This window comes from Stegodyphus dumicola, chromosome 3, assembly GCF_044657685.1.
Source record: "Stegodyphus dumicola isolate Sdum_Otavi_A_Nest chromosome 3, ASM4465768v1".
Lineage (NCBI taxonomy): Eukaryota > Metazoa > Arthropoda > Arachnida > Araneae > Eresidae > Stegodyphus > Stegodyphus dumicola.
Genome location: NC_140770.1, coordinates 11661583 through 11677356, shown reverse-complemented (window position 1 = coordinate 11677356; position 15774 = coordinate 11661583). Strand labels below are relative to the sequence as shown.

General features: G+C 31.2%; 1 protein-coding gene across 2 annotated transcripts in view; it reads right to left on the bottom strand.

Moving 5' to 3' along the window:
- LOC118202279 (reelin-like) overlaps positions 1 to 15774 on the bottom strand; it is a 297785-nt gene that overhangs the window by 170420 nt on the left and 111591 nt on the right. For both annotated transcript variants that reach the window (XM_085812571.1, XM_085812570.1), the window contains 7 exons: positions 13203 to 13313; positions 12638 to 12806; positions 12246 to 12386; positions 11792 to 11969; positions 10317 to 10510; positions 8393 to 8723; positions 1017 to 1231 (listed from right to left, as the gene is read on the bottom strand). In XM_085812571.1, coding sequence (XP_085668697.1) covers positions 1017 to 1231; positions 8393 to 8723; positions 10317 to 10510; positions 11792 to 11969; positions 12246 to 12386; positions 12638 to 12806; positions 13203 to 13313 — 1339 coding nt within the window. The remainder of the gene's footprint in view (positions 1 to 1016; positions 1232 to 8392; positions 8724 to 10316; positions 10511 to 11791; positions 11970 to 12245; positions 12387 to 12637; positions 12807 to 13202; positions 13314 to 15774) is intronic.

Sequence of the window (15774 nt, the reverse complement as noted above, 5' to 3'; positions counted from 1 at the left end):
GAAGTTAGCATATGAATTATTCACATTTTCATGCCTCAAATAGACTCATTGGCGGTATAATTTTTCAAAACATTAAAATCAGAACAATTAAGTACTGAACATTACTACTGAATAAATATTTCATGTTCTTCTTGACTATTTGAGTGCAAAAACAAAAATGATAATAAAAAGAAAAAATAATCTCAAAATACTTTATAAAACACTTATAATCCATCTCAAAGAATTTTATTTCTTAAGAAGCACATTCTAAATATGAATTATACATCATAATGGGCCCAAACTGTACACCAAATTTTCATCGCATTTGTACCCTTTTACATCTTTATTATTAGTACATGATTGATGGAATAGAGATAAGCAGTGGCATATTGGCAGGACAGCAAACAAGAGCAAGAATACGATATGCTTTTCAGACTCCCCTTGTTTAATAAAAAGTTTCAGCTTCTGAACTGAAATCATTACTGGACAAAAAGCTTTTTAAGTAAGTGCCTGCAATAACTAGCATTATGCATGAATTAATTTTGAAATTATGCAATTCACATCAATTTATTATAAGCAGTTACTATTTTTTTGGATCTAAAAAGGAAATACCCAAATTAAAATAGAGAGTTATTTCAAATTAAAATTAGAATTTTGCCTCAAATATTTTTTATCTTACATACACAAACATACTACATATGATTTGGCAGATTTTTTTAAAAGAATTATCAAAATTTCTAAAATTATTTTTTTCATTTTATTACTTTAAATTAGTTCCACAGTAGCCCAAAACACTAAGTATTTTTATGTAACAAACACAGATACATATGGCAAATCAGTACTTTTTTCCATTATTAGAGAAAAAATTTGAAATTTCCTTGATAATTTAGAAAATTATAAATATCTTGGAATATTTAATAGAAATTTTCAAAGTTTCAATATAATGCCAGTTATTAAAACTAAAAATTAAAGGGAAAATGAATACAGGGTATGATTAAAAAATTAAATGCTGAAAAGAAAATGCTATTCATACATACTTAGAAATAAAATCACCATGCAAAGGAAAGGTAAATCGTTTCCATGGTACCGGTGTAAAATAAACAGATGGATATTCTGCAACACCAGAGCAGTTAAGCTCCATAGGAAGACATTTCTGAACTACTTCTTGCCATGAATTTCCAAAATCTACAGAATATTCTAATCTTACTGGCATACCAGGATCTTCCCAACTTTCATTGCATCCAATAGAGAACTAATTTGGGAATATAAGGAATAATTCTTAATCACTCATTCTATATTCACAAATAAGAATATTAAAACCAATCAAGCTGGTATTAAGGTAAACACAAGATGAATTATTATTATCAGGCATCCAAAAAAGTTCATGCCACTGGAGCAAGAAGTAAAATTTAAACAGAAGGTGCCAGACACCCTGTTGAGATGATTTCAGATGTTGACATTTCCATCAGCTATTAACAGTCAGTGCAAAGTTGTGAGGTGTGTCAGTCATGTCAAAAGCAGCTCTGTAAGAACTACAATTTTAAAATAAACATGTCAGTTTCAAAGGATTACTTACAGCCATGCTTACTTTATATAGTTCAAACTGGGTAGCAGTGCTGCAGAATCTGTTGGAAAATATGCTCCGTGTTTGGACCGCTATCAATACTGAGCGCACAGCACAAGAGTAGTTCAGTCGATTCACACCAGGAGATGAGAGCCTCCAGGACAAGCCTGGAAGTTGGATATTCATCCATCCATTATCGATGACAACCTCCAAGTTGGAGGAGGATATTGAGTGTAATTCACATCAAACCTGGAATGAACTTGTATAAGGTTTCCAATATTGGAGAAAACCATTTGATTGCATCTACACAACCTTGGGAAGACATGGGTGCTCAGTAAGTGGATTCCTCTCATTTCAACCAAAGAAACCAAACTCTGGATACTTAACATTTCTTCTTCATTACTTTCATACCACAAGAAGGCTCCATTCTTAGACCAGATACTGACATGAGACAAGAAATGGGCAGCAACTGCAAAGGAAAAACTTTTTTGTTCATTCCCTCATTCTGTGGCATTTGGCTCCGAACAAGACTTTCATTAACAGAAGGTACTGCTCTGTGGTGTTTCATCATTGATATTGTGGACTTTGAATTGTTAGAGAGCAGCAAAATGATCACAGCCAAAGTGTACTTCTCATTGTTGCGGAGGGTTTCAGATGCACGGTATCAGAAGCAGCCAGCACTAGTCAATAAGAAAGGAGTGATCATTCTTCAAAAGAATGATAGACATCATACAGTGAGGTCATCAACACACTTGGTTGAGAAGTTTTAACTCATCAAAATTACTCTCGGAGCACTATTTCATCTGGCTATCATTTGGTTTTGGCCATGGATAACCATTTACACGAGCAACAGTTACAAAACGGATAACATGTCATGCAGGCCGCAGGACAATGTTTTGGCTCTAGAGACAAGACCTTTTAAAAATGCAGGCTAAATCGTTAGGAACATGTAATTGAAGCTGAAGGAGATTATTTTGCTGCATAAAATGAATTTGCATGAAATTACTAGGTCATTATTTCTCACTAAAAAACTATGGAATGAACTTCTTTGGACACCTGTTATATTTAGGTTTGAATTCTAAGATTAAGACATTCTGGCAAATGCCATCTACTATCTGCTCCACCCCCAAGGGATGAGTTAACAGATCAGATGGCATTTTTTTCAAAATATGAAACAAAAGTACAATACACACAATATAAACGTAATAATAATATAAGAGGAAAGCACAAAAGTTTAAAACAAGAATGCAATGCTACATAATACAAAGCTATAAAATAAGGCATATGCAATCGCAAATCAAGCATAGTTTCTAACAGATACAAAATTATAACAAAATACGAAATCATAACATACAATACATACAAAAGAGACAATACAGAAAATACAAGATTACATAAAAAAAATACTTAATGATGAAACAGTATTACAGAATAAATAAATTAAAAAAAATTCATTTGTCAAGTACCATTGTAGAGTCATTAGGTTTTATTTTGAGGCCAGAGAGATGAAAAACGAGCAAGCGCTTTCGCCAGGAATCGAACCATGGACCTCTGGAATGCGCGCCCAGCATGCAGACTACCACACCATGAAGGCATGCCAAGAAGGCGGGAGAAATACCTCATATACTCCCCTTTTTAGTGGGCGACTGAGGTTTTAGGGGACCCAATCACCAAATCCTGGACGTGGAGAATCATCATCCAACACCCTTTTAAGTTCAAGCACCACTTGTAAGAGACATTAGGTATTTTTTGGAAGCAGGAGAGATGAAAAATGAGCAACGCCTTCCCGGGAATCAACCACGGACCTCTGGAATACGCACCCAGCGTGCAGAACACCACATCACGAAGGCATGCCAAGAAGGCGGGAGAAATACCTTATACTGTTTCCAATTTAATCTTTGTTGAAGCTGTTTATCATCCTATTTTATAGATGACAGTGTTTAAGAATTTCTTGCAACTTTCTCTTTTCAAATTCCTTTTTAAGCATATTTTCTGCCCATTTAGGCAAGTAAAGCTGATTAGGTTTTAAGATGTGCATTCTTTGTTCCTGTGCAGTGGAACAGGTAGATATCCGAATCCGCTACCTCTCCGCAGCGACATCTAATCTGTGCTACTCAGCCCCCCCAAAAAAATAAAAACGTCTTAAAGGGACTATGTCTTGCGGATGGTATGAGACTGCTCAATAGTTCTTTGAAGATTTGCTTGTAAGAATCTAAGATTTTTCAGTTGAAGGCATACTTTAAAACTGCGTGACCTATGGATTTTGCTGAGATGTTATAGTTCTTGCCGGTATACAGGGCGTATCTTCAAGCTAGCTTTACAAGTTGTTTCAAATTTTGTGTTAGATTGTCTATTACAGTGTGTTCAATTAGCACAATTCTCTGCTTCTGCTCTATTGTAAAATGTCCTTAAACACAAATAGAACAGGTTGGAAGGAATTTCAAAATCTACTAAAATCCCTAAAGGCCTAACAACTAAAACAGTGATTGACTTTGATGTAATCCCTAAAAAGGCACAAAGAAAATTCAGTATTAAACTCTTAGATGATGTTCTGCACTACTTCTATAATCCAATTACAATAGCCGTCACTTTAAGCCCAGGAACTTCTAGGACAGAAAACTTGACTTGAGGTTACAGGAATTAAATTGTCAATAGCTTGCTGAATTTCTTCCGAAGTAAGATTTTGTGCTACTCCAAGTACTATAAATGATTCTCGAGGAAAGCAAGGAATTCGAATATTCAAATTTCTAATTCAAAGTATTTAATATTCTTTGAGTGCAGAAGATTCTTCTATTGTTTTATGTAGTTTTATAGGTGTTATGCTTCTTTGCAAGAAGTTCATTAGATTTTAATCCAAGTTTATGTGGTTTTACACTATTAATCAATTGTGATTTAATATTATTGGGCTGCAATCTTCATCTTTGCCTTTAATTAAGAGAACATGATCTGACTTCTTTTTAATCAGATTTTGATTTGGATTCTTTGTTGTCTTCTGATTACTTCCATAATTCTCCTTTACCTTATTCTTGTCGTTTAGTCTCTCTGAATTCAGGAAAAATTAAATAAATCTCACTATTTTACATGACAGTACTAAAATTTACTTTTTCCTATAACTGTAAAACCTTTCCCACTTGTTTTGCTATCATAAATTCCTGATCAGACACTGATTTAAAATACCTTTAACGTAATTAGATATTTGCTCTCTATCTACTTTATTAATTTTATGGTTTTTTACAGTTTTCATTTGGAGAAAGCTTGTGACAGAACAGTGATTCTTACTAATCTAGAAATCAAGCTAACTGTTTTTGCAGGACTATCTGCCTTAGAATTGTTTGTAATTACTGATCCACTAAGTGAAGCAATCATAGAAGGACTAGTGGAAGCCATTAAACTTAATTATAAAAACATAACTATTGTTTGAAAGTTCAAGTCTTCAAACAAAATTTTATTGTAAATCCAGTGCTAATTAAGTTATACATTTAATGTGATCATTCTGTTAATTGCAAAATTAATCTGGAATGTAATAGAATTGTTTGTATTTTAATAGGTATTTAAGGGAAGAAAAGATAATTTTAATGTCAAAACAACTGTTGAAATTTTAGCCTATCAGTACTTTACAATTTAAATAAAAATCTTCCAATGGTGAATGATGAAGTGATGTGTATATGAATGAATATGAAAATATGAAATATATATATGAAATCGCTATTATAAGTAGAAATAATGAAATAAACTTTAAGTTTAATTGTTTATTACTGTTTAAAGAATTTTATTTGTTTTTAGGTTATTATTAATAATATAATTTTAATAGTTTTATTTATAACATGTGAGGATATTAATATTTTAATAATATTATTTTTTGCATGTGAAAATAAAATTGTATGTACTGTTATGGAGTTTTTGCATGAGGATTCAACAATGGCTTCCATAAATTCAAATTTTAAATATTTATATTAAATATTACGAAAAAAGATTAAAATTACAATATATTTAAAAATTTTGGGATAAAATTTGGCTTATTTTTAGCTAATTTTCTATATTATAAGTATGTAACAAGTAATTATAAGGCTTTAATAACTTCTACTAAATGTCAACTAAAAGGTATGTACCTAGACATTAGGCATTTTTTAATTGTACTCTATATACAAAAATTCAGTCTTCTAAGATAAAAATAGAAACTCTAATAACTTGCAGGTGGTTAGTCCGATCGAGTTATCATCTGTATCAAATAATTCCTTTTCTCTTCTACTTTGTGAAGATGTAAATTTTAGTCTCAAAAAAACTTTATATGCAAAAATCAATAATCATTTAGACAACTTAAATATATGCAGCTAAACAACAACATTGCATCAAACATAGATGTAGATATTTGAAATTATAGCAGAATGAGAATACTTAAAATGACCAGAAGTTCTCTGAAAAGACTGATGGTGAAACAGCAGAATGAGACCCTAGGACTCTATCACAAATGTGCTTTACTGCAGAGTTAAAATGGAGTTTAAGCATACATGTCCCTTAAATTCTTTGCTTTATTCAAATAATATAATTTAACCTATTTATTTAAAATAATTAATTACAGTTTTACCAAATTTTTATTTTGTGTTACTTTTTGGATAAATAATGTACTAAAATATGTATAAATTATTAATTATAAGTGTTGCTTTTCAAATTATTATGCGGCTGCTTTAGTAATAATTATTTTGGTATATTCAGAATCTGCTATATTACATTAGGTTATCTGGATATGGCAAAATACACAAGAACTATTTGCTTAAGGGAAGGGATGCTTCCATGAAGGACTTTCTAAAAGTAACTGGCTTGTATTCACATTACTCTTGAGAAAAAAACTATAAACAACATCATGCTGCCAGCTCGTATTCGGGCTTTGAATTTAGGTCAACTACTAGCATCCATAGGCCTGAAGCACTCGATTACTCATGAGGATTTTCTTAATCTGCATTAGAAATATTAATAAATTTAAATAAATATGTTTAATGCTATAATTGATTACACTGAAAATATAATGCAGCAGTCATACAAAAACCGGAAAGCAAGTTCTTCGCTTATGAACTAATTTCAAGCTGCTAATATATGCAGTTTAGTTTTTATTTTACCTTAAAATAAGAAAATAACATCGCTTCCTGTCTCTTCCCTTTATCCTCCATTCTAAAAAAATGCAGTACTTTCATTTTGTCTGCATTTCTATCCCAATTTCAAAGTGCCTTTTATGTAAACCTTAAAATTTGACCTTTAAATGTTTACATTAAAACAAATTTACTCTTTAAAAAAAAAAAAAAAAAAAAAAAGTTACATTAATTATCTTATTATGAGGCATGTTTTTAAAGTAGTCCCATTTTGAAATTCTGGCATGGCAGCACTGTGGTCGGCATTGCACACACGTGTGCTGTTTACCTATATCTGTTGGAAAGCCACAGGTGCCTTTATGGAAACTTTAGACCGTGGTACCATTTGTTTTTCAGTGTTTAAAGTTACTCCACTGATTGAGGATCCGTCCAACTGTGAAATACCATGGATGATTCTGAAATTCATCATCAAATTAGAGAAGCACACAGAAAAAACATTACGAGTGATGAAATGGTATAGAAATGGGTTAGAGCTTTTAAAGACGGTCACACAAATGTTCATAACGATGAACAAAGAAGGTAACCTGATGAACATTATTGGTGCAGAAATTTGACAAATAAGTGAAACAGAAGATGCAAGTTTAAGCAAAGAGTTTCAGTCCAGAAAATCATATGTATTGTGTTCTAGAACAGGAAGATGGTGTAGCTCGTTGATTTTTGCCTCATGGTAATATAATAAATTATATAACATATTGCGAGACCTTAAACAAACTGTTTCTTGCAATCCAAAGCAAAAGGCTGAGTAGCAAAAGGCTGGCATGCTGAGTAGGGGAATTGTTTTGCTTCATGCCAATGCCTGTAAACCTACAGCTAAACAAACTTAAGATCTCATCATGTCTATTGCTAGGAACAATTTGATCACTCTCCGTTACAGTTCTGATTTAGTATTTAGTGACTATCACATGTTCTTGCATTTGAAGAAACATGTGGGCAGTCTTCATCACAACAATGAGATCAAAATGACCATGCCGCAGTGTCAAATCAGGTGGCAGACTTCTATGAAGAGAGGATTTAGAAATTCGTTGTACGATATTATAAATACCTTAATATTGGCCGAAATTATTTAGAAAAATGGAATGAGGTGCAGGCTTTCATGTAAAAATAAAATTAATAAGAAAATTCTACTTGTTTCTTTTTTATTTCCAAACAGTACTTACTTTAAAAACATGTCTTATAATTAAAAATGAAAAACACTTGGTCAAAATATTCAGATAAAAAAAAAACTAATTTCATTATTGCTTACAGACGAGATAATATAAACTAATAAGTAGTCACTGAAACACTCTATTTATTAATAATATGCAATAATTTCACTAATTACACACCAGATGATATTTTTAAAAGCTATCATTATAGTCATTATTAGAGACTTTGTTGCAGATAATTAGATCCACTTCTGTGAGAAAATGATTGAATAATATTTAATTGTACTCAAGCATAATAAAAATAATTAAATACAATAATTTAAAATAAAAAATCAGTTAGTTAAACTAAAATAATTAAAAGTAACCAAAAAGAAATTTATACATTATAACTTAACTATACAATGAACTTTAAAAAAGTAGTTTTTGCATACAGAATTCTTAGTTTTAGACAAGATAAAATTTAAAATCTAAACCTATTTTTCAATGAAAAGTTATAATTTCAATCTAAAAATCATCTTGATTATATACAATTAAGATTTAAAGTTTGTAAAATATCTCACCATAAATTCTAAGACATAGTGCTTCTTTATGTGTATATCTATCGTCTCCAAAACGGCATTTTCATTACTGATAGATTTACCAACAGCAACTGAAGTACCACTGTTACAATACTCTGCATTTTCAATATGAGTGCTGGTAATCCATTCACTGTTTACCAAAAAACGACCATTTTCTAAGGCAATATATTTGTCAGGTGCCTCAAGAACACCTCCAATGAACACATTATCAATAGCCCAATCATTATGTGCTCTTCCTGAATGCTGTGCTTGCCACCAGCGAATTCGTACAACTTTAGCTCGGGCATCATCTGGCAGCGGAACTGCTACATAACTGCAAAATGTTTTTATATCAGTTGCAAAAGCAGCATAATGAACTAAAAAAAAGGAAAAAATAAATAATACTTCAAACTACATTGTAAGGTATTTTCTCTTTCCTTGTTCCATATTTTCATGGTGTAATTGGAAGCACAACTGACTGGCAGCAATCAGAAGGTCTGAAGGTCTGAGTGCCACTTGCAGAGTCATTAGGGTATAAACTGGAGCAGAAAATATGAAAAATCAATAATGCATTCATCAGAACTCAAACTCAAGAGCTTCCAGTTTCTTAGTAGATATGCTTTCAAATATACTATGAAGGTGCACAAATAAGGAAGGAAAGAGAAGATTCCTTCACAAATGGAAAGTTTTATATGCAGAATGGGATAAAAAGTAAATTTTAATAGTGTTTAAAATTTTAATAGTAAATTTTAATAGTGCTCTAGTTTACTAAACTAAATAATACAGTCAAAAGTCGTTAATTCGGACACCCATAATCCGGACCTCAAAGCTACAAACTTTCTGCGCATAGGCGTTTACGTGTGTGCGTAAGACCTTTATGGCTGCAAATATGCGTGTGCGCATGCGCATAATACGTTTACGCATGATCGTTTAATGTATAACGGACAGTATAAGCTAAGCTAAAATTATCTAATTCAGTTAATGTTGCAGATTGCGTTGTTCCTTAATCTTTGAATTGGATCCGACTTATTATTTTTTGCAGACTGTTAGAGCAATTTTATAAAAGTAAGCTTGAACTTCCAATTATGTCAAATAGAATTTCCGATATATATTTACTAATATGTAAAGGATCTACAAAGCGAAAGTATGTTTCGAAGTCCATTAAATACAAAGTGGAATTGCTGCAAAAAATGGATAAAGGCAATCCTTTGATTATCTAATCATTCCGAAATATGTTTATCAATTTCACGCTGCTCTGCGGGGGGAGGGAAACGACGCGGCGCGCAATGAATTGGAAGTTGATCTGTCAGCACTATCCTTATCTTCAGGGCAGATGTTTTTATTTTATTTGGCTTATAATTCCTTACTAAATGTAGTATTTTATCCCAATGTACTCCGTCTTTGATGTGATTTAAATCAAGTTCCTTGTCATTATAATTCGCTTCCGATAGTGAAGAAAGTGACACAGAGGTTATTGAAAACGAAAAAATTTCGATTGACGAATTAGTCGGCATTCTCGACACAGCAATTATAGGACTTGAACAGTGGAACTTTGTAACTAAACAAGAAATTATGTCTGTTTAATAGAATTAAGGAGAAAGTATTATCCCATGAAACGAAGCAACTTAAACAACTTACATTGAAAGAAATGTTTAATAAAGTAAACAAATAAATATTAAACTTTTTCTTTTTGTAAATTTTGATACCCTTTAGATCATAATTGTTCTTTATTTCATAAATTATGGTTTCATATTTTTAATTTTAGAATTTCTGCATGCCATCTTACCAGATTTAAACTGATGATCTGTAATCCGGGAAAATCGATAATCCGGAATCGCCGAAGTCCCGACGAGTCCAGATTAACGACTTTTGACTGTAATAGTTTAGTAAACTAGAGCAAGAATTTATTAAACTTTTATTAGCATACCTAGGTATTAAATAGCTTTTAAAGTATAATTCTTTCATTGTCTTCCAAATAATACCACCATTTAGAGAATACTGAAGGAAAACTGTATGATTGCTATTTATTGGAGCAGAAATACATCCATAACGAAAGTAAAAGGTAATAACACTTGCTTTCTCTAAATTCAAATCTTTTGTTACAATTTGCCGGCTGCAGCTCTGTTTAAAAGAAAGAAAGAAAAAAGTTTATTAACATGCTGTATGGAAGTCATAATAAAAAAACAGTTTTAAAAATAAACTTGAAAATAATCTGAAAGTATTTGCATTAAATTTTTATTTTTATTTTTAAACTAGAACAAACTCAAAATCTCTTTCCTATTTTAAATACCATAAACTTATGTAGGAAATATTACATAAAACAAGATAATTTCATAATGACACATAATGAGTGTTTCTTGGAATCTAGAGAGTGTTTTATCTTGGTTTAATAAACAAGAAATATATATCTAGAAGGTAAAGTCTAAAAGGAAAGTTATTTTTAATTAAATAGCCACAGTTTTTAGAGAATCCTTGCTACAGGGATTAATATTATGCAAATGAACATATGTTCTCAAGCTAAAGTATAAATTATTTTTAAATAATGTTAATACTGTAAGAATTAGAACCTGTGAAATTTGTGTCTCTATTTTCAAAATATTAACACAAAATGTAGACATAGAAAGAATTAAAGTTATTATTAAGTGTTATTAAGGTTTAAAGCTGCTCTAACAGTACTATAAAATGATTTAACATATAAATTTCCAAAAGCGCAAACTTGTGATTAAAAAAATTGCTTTAGAAAACAAGGAGAAATCTCTGTTACATTTTCAAGCTTAAATCTTATGGTTATAGATATGCAGTTGAAAAGGAGACAGTGCATTGATATAAACACATTAACACACATTTTCATTTTACCACCCCCTCTCCCAACAAGAAAAGCAATATATAATTAAAATTTAGTTCAGACAGTATGTGTCATTTAAAAAGTATTTAAACAGGCAAGCAAAGAATTCAGGTTAATAAATGTTAAAATAACATGCCAAATAATGATCATTGGAAAAGTCAAACAACAAGAATCAGTGTTACATTTGCAAATTTTGCAGGACTAGGTTCGATGGTTTAAATACAGAATTATCTTCTTCAACTCCCAATGTGCAAAAATGAATTAGTTTAAAAAAAGTTTCACATTTTTACCACATTTAGTCTCTAATAGTCTAAATGTAAACCATATCTTCTAAAGTAAGTTTCGTGTGACTGTTGTTAATCACCCATGAATAAACATCAGAAAAATTATATGAACTTTTGTGCAAAAGTTTATTTATTAATTCAAAATTTTTTATTTATTAATTCAAAATTATTTCATTTTTTATTTATAACTCAGAATAGTTTATTAATCCAAATGATTATTTTGAAGTTCAATAATTATTTTAAATTACATTATTTTTCATTTAATAAACTTACACCATAGAAATGCAAAGAAGTTCCAGATGCCAATGGCCCACACAGGTCAGATAATATCCCCCCTACAATAAGGGCATATTTACTATTAGAAGGTTCTGATACAAACGAGTCCCTCAATTCTGTTGGTAAAGGAGATTTCGATTCTTCACAGTAAGTACCTGTCCAGCCATCATCACATCTTTCGCCAAAAACAAAAAGACAGTAATATAATATTAATAAAAAATAAAATATATATTTACAAAATGAGCTTAAGAAGCTGAATGGAAATAAACTTAAGTAGTGGTTTTTCTAATTAAATATTATAATTAGATTTAGATGAATTTTAATGTCAGTACAAGCTGAAAGAACAGTTTATTTAAGTCATTATATAATACACTTGATATGCACATATTAATTAAGAATAAAAGCTAAAAGATGGGAGGGAAAAAATAGAGATTTTAGCCTTTTTTCTTACTTGCATACACCAGAGCTGCATTTGCCATGACCCGAACACATGTATTTACATTCTTCGCCTATGTATAAATGTCCAATTGCCCAGGTCTGAGAAGATTTGAATTCTGGGAGTTGAATCCAACGAAATCTTGTAGTCTGTGTTCTAAAAGTAAATGGAGAAGTCATATGAAAAGTTCTTCAATATTTTTACAGATATCACTATTAAAAAAAAAGAAATTTTTATACTACAATACCTTTTTTACAGCCTCCCTCCATTTTAAAGCAATTTAAGTAATAAATATTTATTTTAAGTACAACAAAAATATTTAGCCTCTATTTGAAACAAAAATAGCGTATTACCTTTAAAAATATCATAAGCTGTATAGAAATTATCACAACAATGCAAAGAAATACCTGGTGTAATACGGTAAGGGAACAGAAACTCGAGTGATGTCCTGATACATGTCTGAGAAAAATACACTGCCCTCAAAAAAGTCACTGCAATCAGCGTTCATGGGAAGACAATCATGCTGCACCAAATCCCATGATTTGCCCATATCAATACTATACTCCAACAAAATTTCTAAAAGAATCCCACCATAGGATAAATTAAAAAAATATGAAAATATCAATTAAAGTAAAATATAAATAAATATCAAAATAAAACAAATATCAAAGTAAAATAAATATTTACAGGGGGAAAATTACTGAAATTTTATTAAAAACTATTTAAATAATGATGGTTAATAATAATTAAAAAAACAGTTAAATGAAAAATTTTCTTCTATTAACTACTAATACTAATTGGTTTCTTCGTATTTTACAGTTGACTTTAATAACACTTGATTTTTGATGAATTAAACACAAGTCAAAACAATAAAAATACCAGTTTATAAATTAAATATATTTAATTAAAGCTTGAGAGTTAATAACAAAAGTTCTGCAAATAAATGATAAATTTGATTCCAAATTTACTTACCATAACAAGTAGCGGAACTTGATCTGCAGCCCATAACAAGTTCAAACTGAATATACGTGTTTTCAGCAACTACAACATCTGTTGTAACAGCATATCGCCTGTCATCAGGTCCTACATACCCACAGATATTAACTACTTAATACCAAAAATTATTATAATGAATTATTTAAAATTTGATAAAAATGATGGATTATTAAGACGACAATATACAGTAGATGTAGAAATACATAAATCATGAACATGTAGAGATGTCAGTATGTAGCAGAAACATGTAGAAATGTCTACATTATCAGATGTAAAAGTACATAAATCATGACAACGTAGAAATACATAAATAATAAATAAAATTCCTTCTCTTAACAACACTTTATACAATGAAAGTTTTAAAATAACTAGTTATTAAGTAACAGGGAAAAAGCACATAGTTTCTTCTAGACATAAATCTATAAAGTGATAGTTTCATTTTACAGCTTCTAAATATCCGGTTTAACAACAGTTTCCCGCCACCGCAAATATCGCCTGCGAAAACAGTGTGCATTGGCATGTTTAATCATATTCTGTCAAACGATTTTTGGCATTTGAAAGAAAGAGAAGACCACTGTGTTTTGAAATTTGTAAAAAAATATCATTATCACCAAGTACAAGGTGTCTGAAATGGAACTATCATGTTACTAGATTAGAACCATCATTTCCAGTTCTATTGCAAAAAGTCAGCTAGAGAATGCCACCAAATCATGCATACAGTTTTAGGTATTAATGTTGTATCTTATAACATTGTGAAGGTTTGGTACTGAAAGTTTAAAAACAAGGACTATGACATTCAAGAAGCATAGTGTTCTGCACGGCCTATTGATGTTGATGAAGCCTATCTGTAAAAACTTGTGGAGAAAGATAAATATGCAAACACTTGAGAGCTTGCTAAGGTGTTAAGCATTAGTGCCATGCCCATTAGTCGCACTATGCATTGCATGAGCTAACATGAGCAGATAAGGACAGACGTGTTTAGGCCTCCACTAATCTGCTCAAACATCAACGCAAAGACAAAATTTTGGACCGGATTATCACTTGTGATGAAAAGTGGATTTACTTCAACAACCAGGCTGAAAAGCGTCCTTTGGAATTGGTCTGTGCCCGGTGAGCCCGTTGGCAGTGTTGCAAAGCACAATTTGACTAACAAAAAGATCTTGCATTGTATCTGGTGGGACTGCTGTGGTATTATCCACAAAGAGTATCTGGAAAAAGATAAAACTCTGAACAGTAACGTGTACAGTGAGATGCTAGCCCATATTCATGCTGCTATCAAGAATAAACATCGAACTGAATTCCAGCGCAAAAAAGTAATGTTCCATCAAGGCAATGCAAGACTATATATGTGTCTGCATTTACTGGCTGGACTCTATACAGACTCGAATGGAGCCCAATAGCAGCCGAGCGGTAAAGTCGCTGAACACTGGTAGTTCAGTCCGAGGTTCGAATCCCGTGACCGGGCTGGCTGCATGGGCCTTTTCATAGTTTTCCTTAAGTGTAACGTGTATACGAGCCAATTTCCCTCAGAAAATCCTAAATGAAGGCATCCCTTTCATTAGGCAAATAGCTCTCGAGGCTTTGCCATAATCACACACACACATACAGACTTGAATAGGATCTTTTGCCAAACCCATCATATAGCCCCGACGTCGCTCCTTTGGAATTTTACCTTTTTCATACCTGCAGCTACATCTTCCTGGTGCTATCTTGCACTCTGCACAGGACATCTGAAATGAGATTGATCTGTTTTTGGACTCGTGGCCACCAAGTATATGGACCAAAGGCTTTGAAAAACTACCAAAACATTGACAGATAGTCATAGATTTGGGTGGTTTTTGCTATCCATACTAAAGGTACTGCTTTCATGTTTTTTCCTAACTTTATTAACAACTTTATTTTTAGCGGAAAATGTTTGTTACAACCAGATAGTTTTGCCTATTTTCAGAAATTTATCAATTAAGCAAGAATTTTCAAATAAATTGAAAAATTCAAACAACTAAATTTAATTTCATATGAAATGGACTTCTGTAAATCCAAAAGTGTCACTTTTTTTATTGAAACTGAAATATTAAAATGATATCTTAAGAAATACATAGATTTATTAACATTAATAATATCCTAATTCTTATTACAATTATAACAAGGAAAGTTCATTCTTTAGTATAAACTGTTCTGTTCTCAAGAAAATTCAATCTTTAGTATCAACTGAATACATTTACCAAATATTTAACATTTTGTCTTTTATAATGGGAAAATTACAAAATAAAATCTTTTAAGTGAGATGATTTTTTAAAAAAATTTTTTTATCAGTTCTGCTATTCTTTGTTACACAAGCAGTTCCCAGATTACTTGAGCCTTGACTGCATTATTGTGGGACTTACTTGTTATTTCTTGAGCTATGTAAACCTTCTCTTAACAGCCCAAATAAAATAATTCTGTATCATAATACCCAGAACAATCCAAGTTGAATAACATTTTCTTAGATGAAATAAATTTCTTCTTGATTACTTCCTTTTTTTCTGTCTTTAATAAGAATAATTTGGGT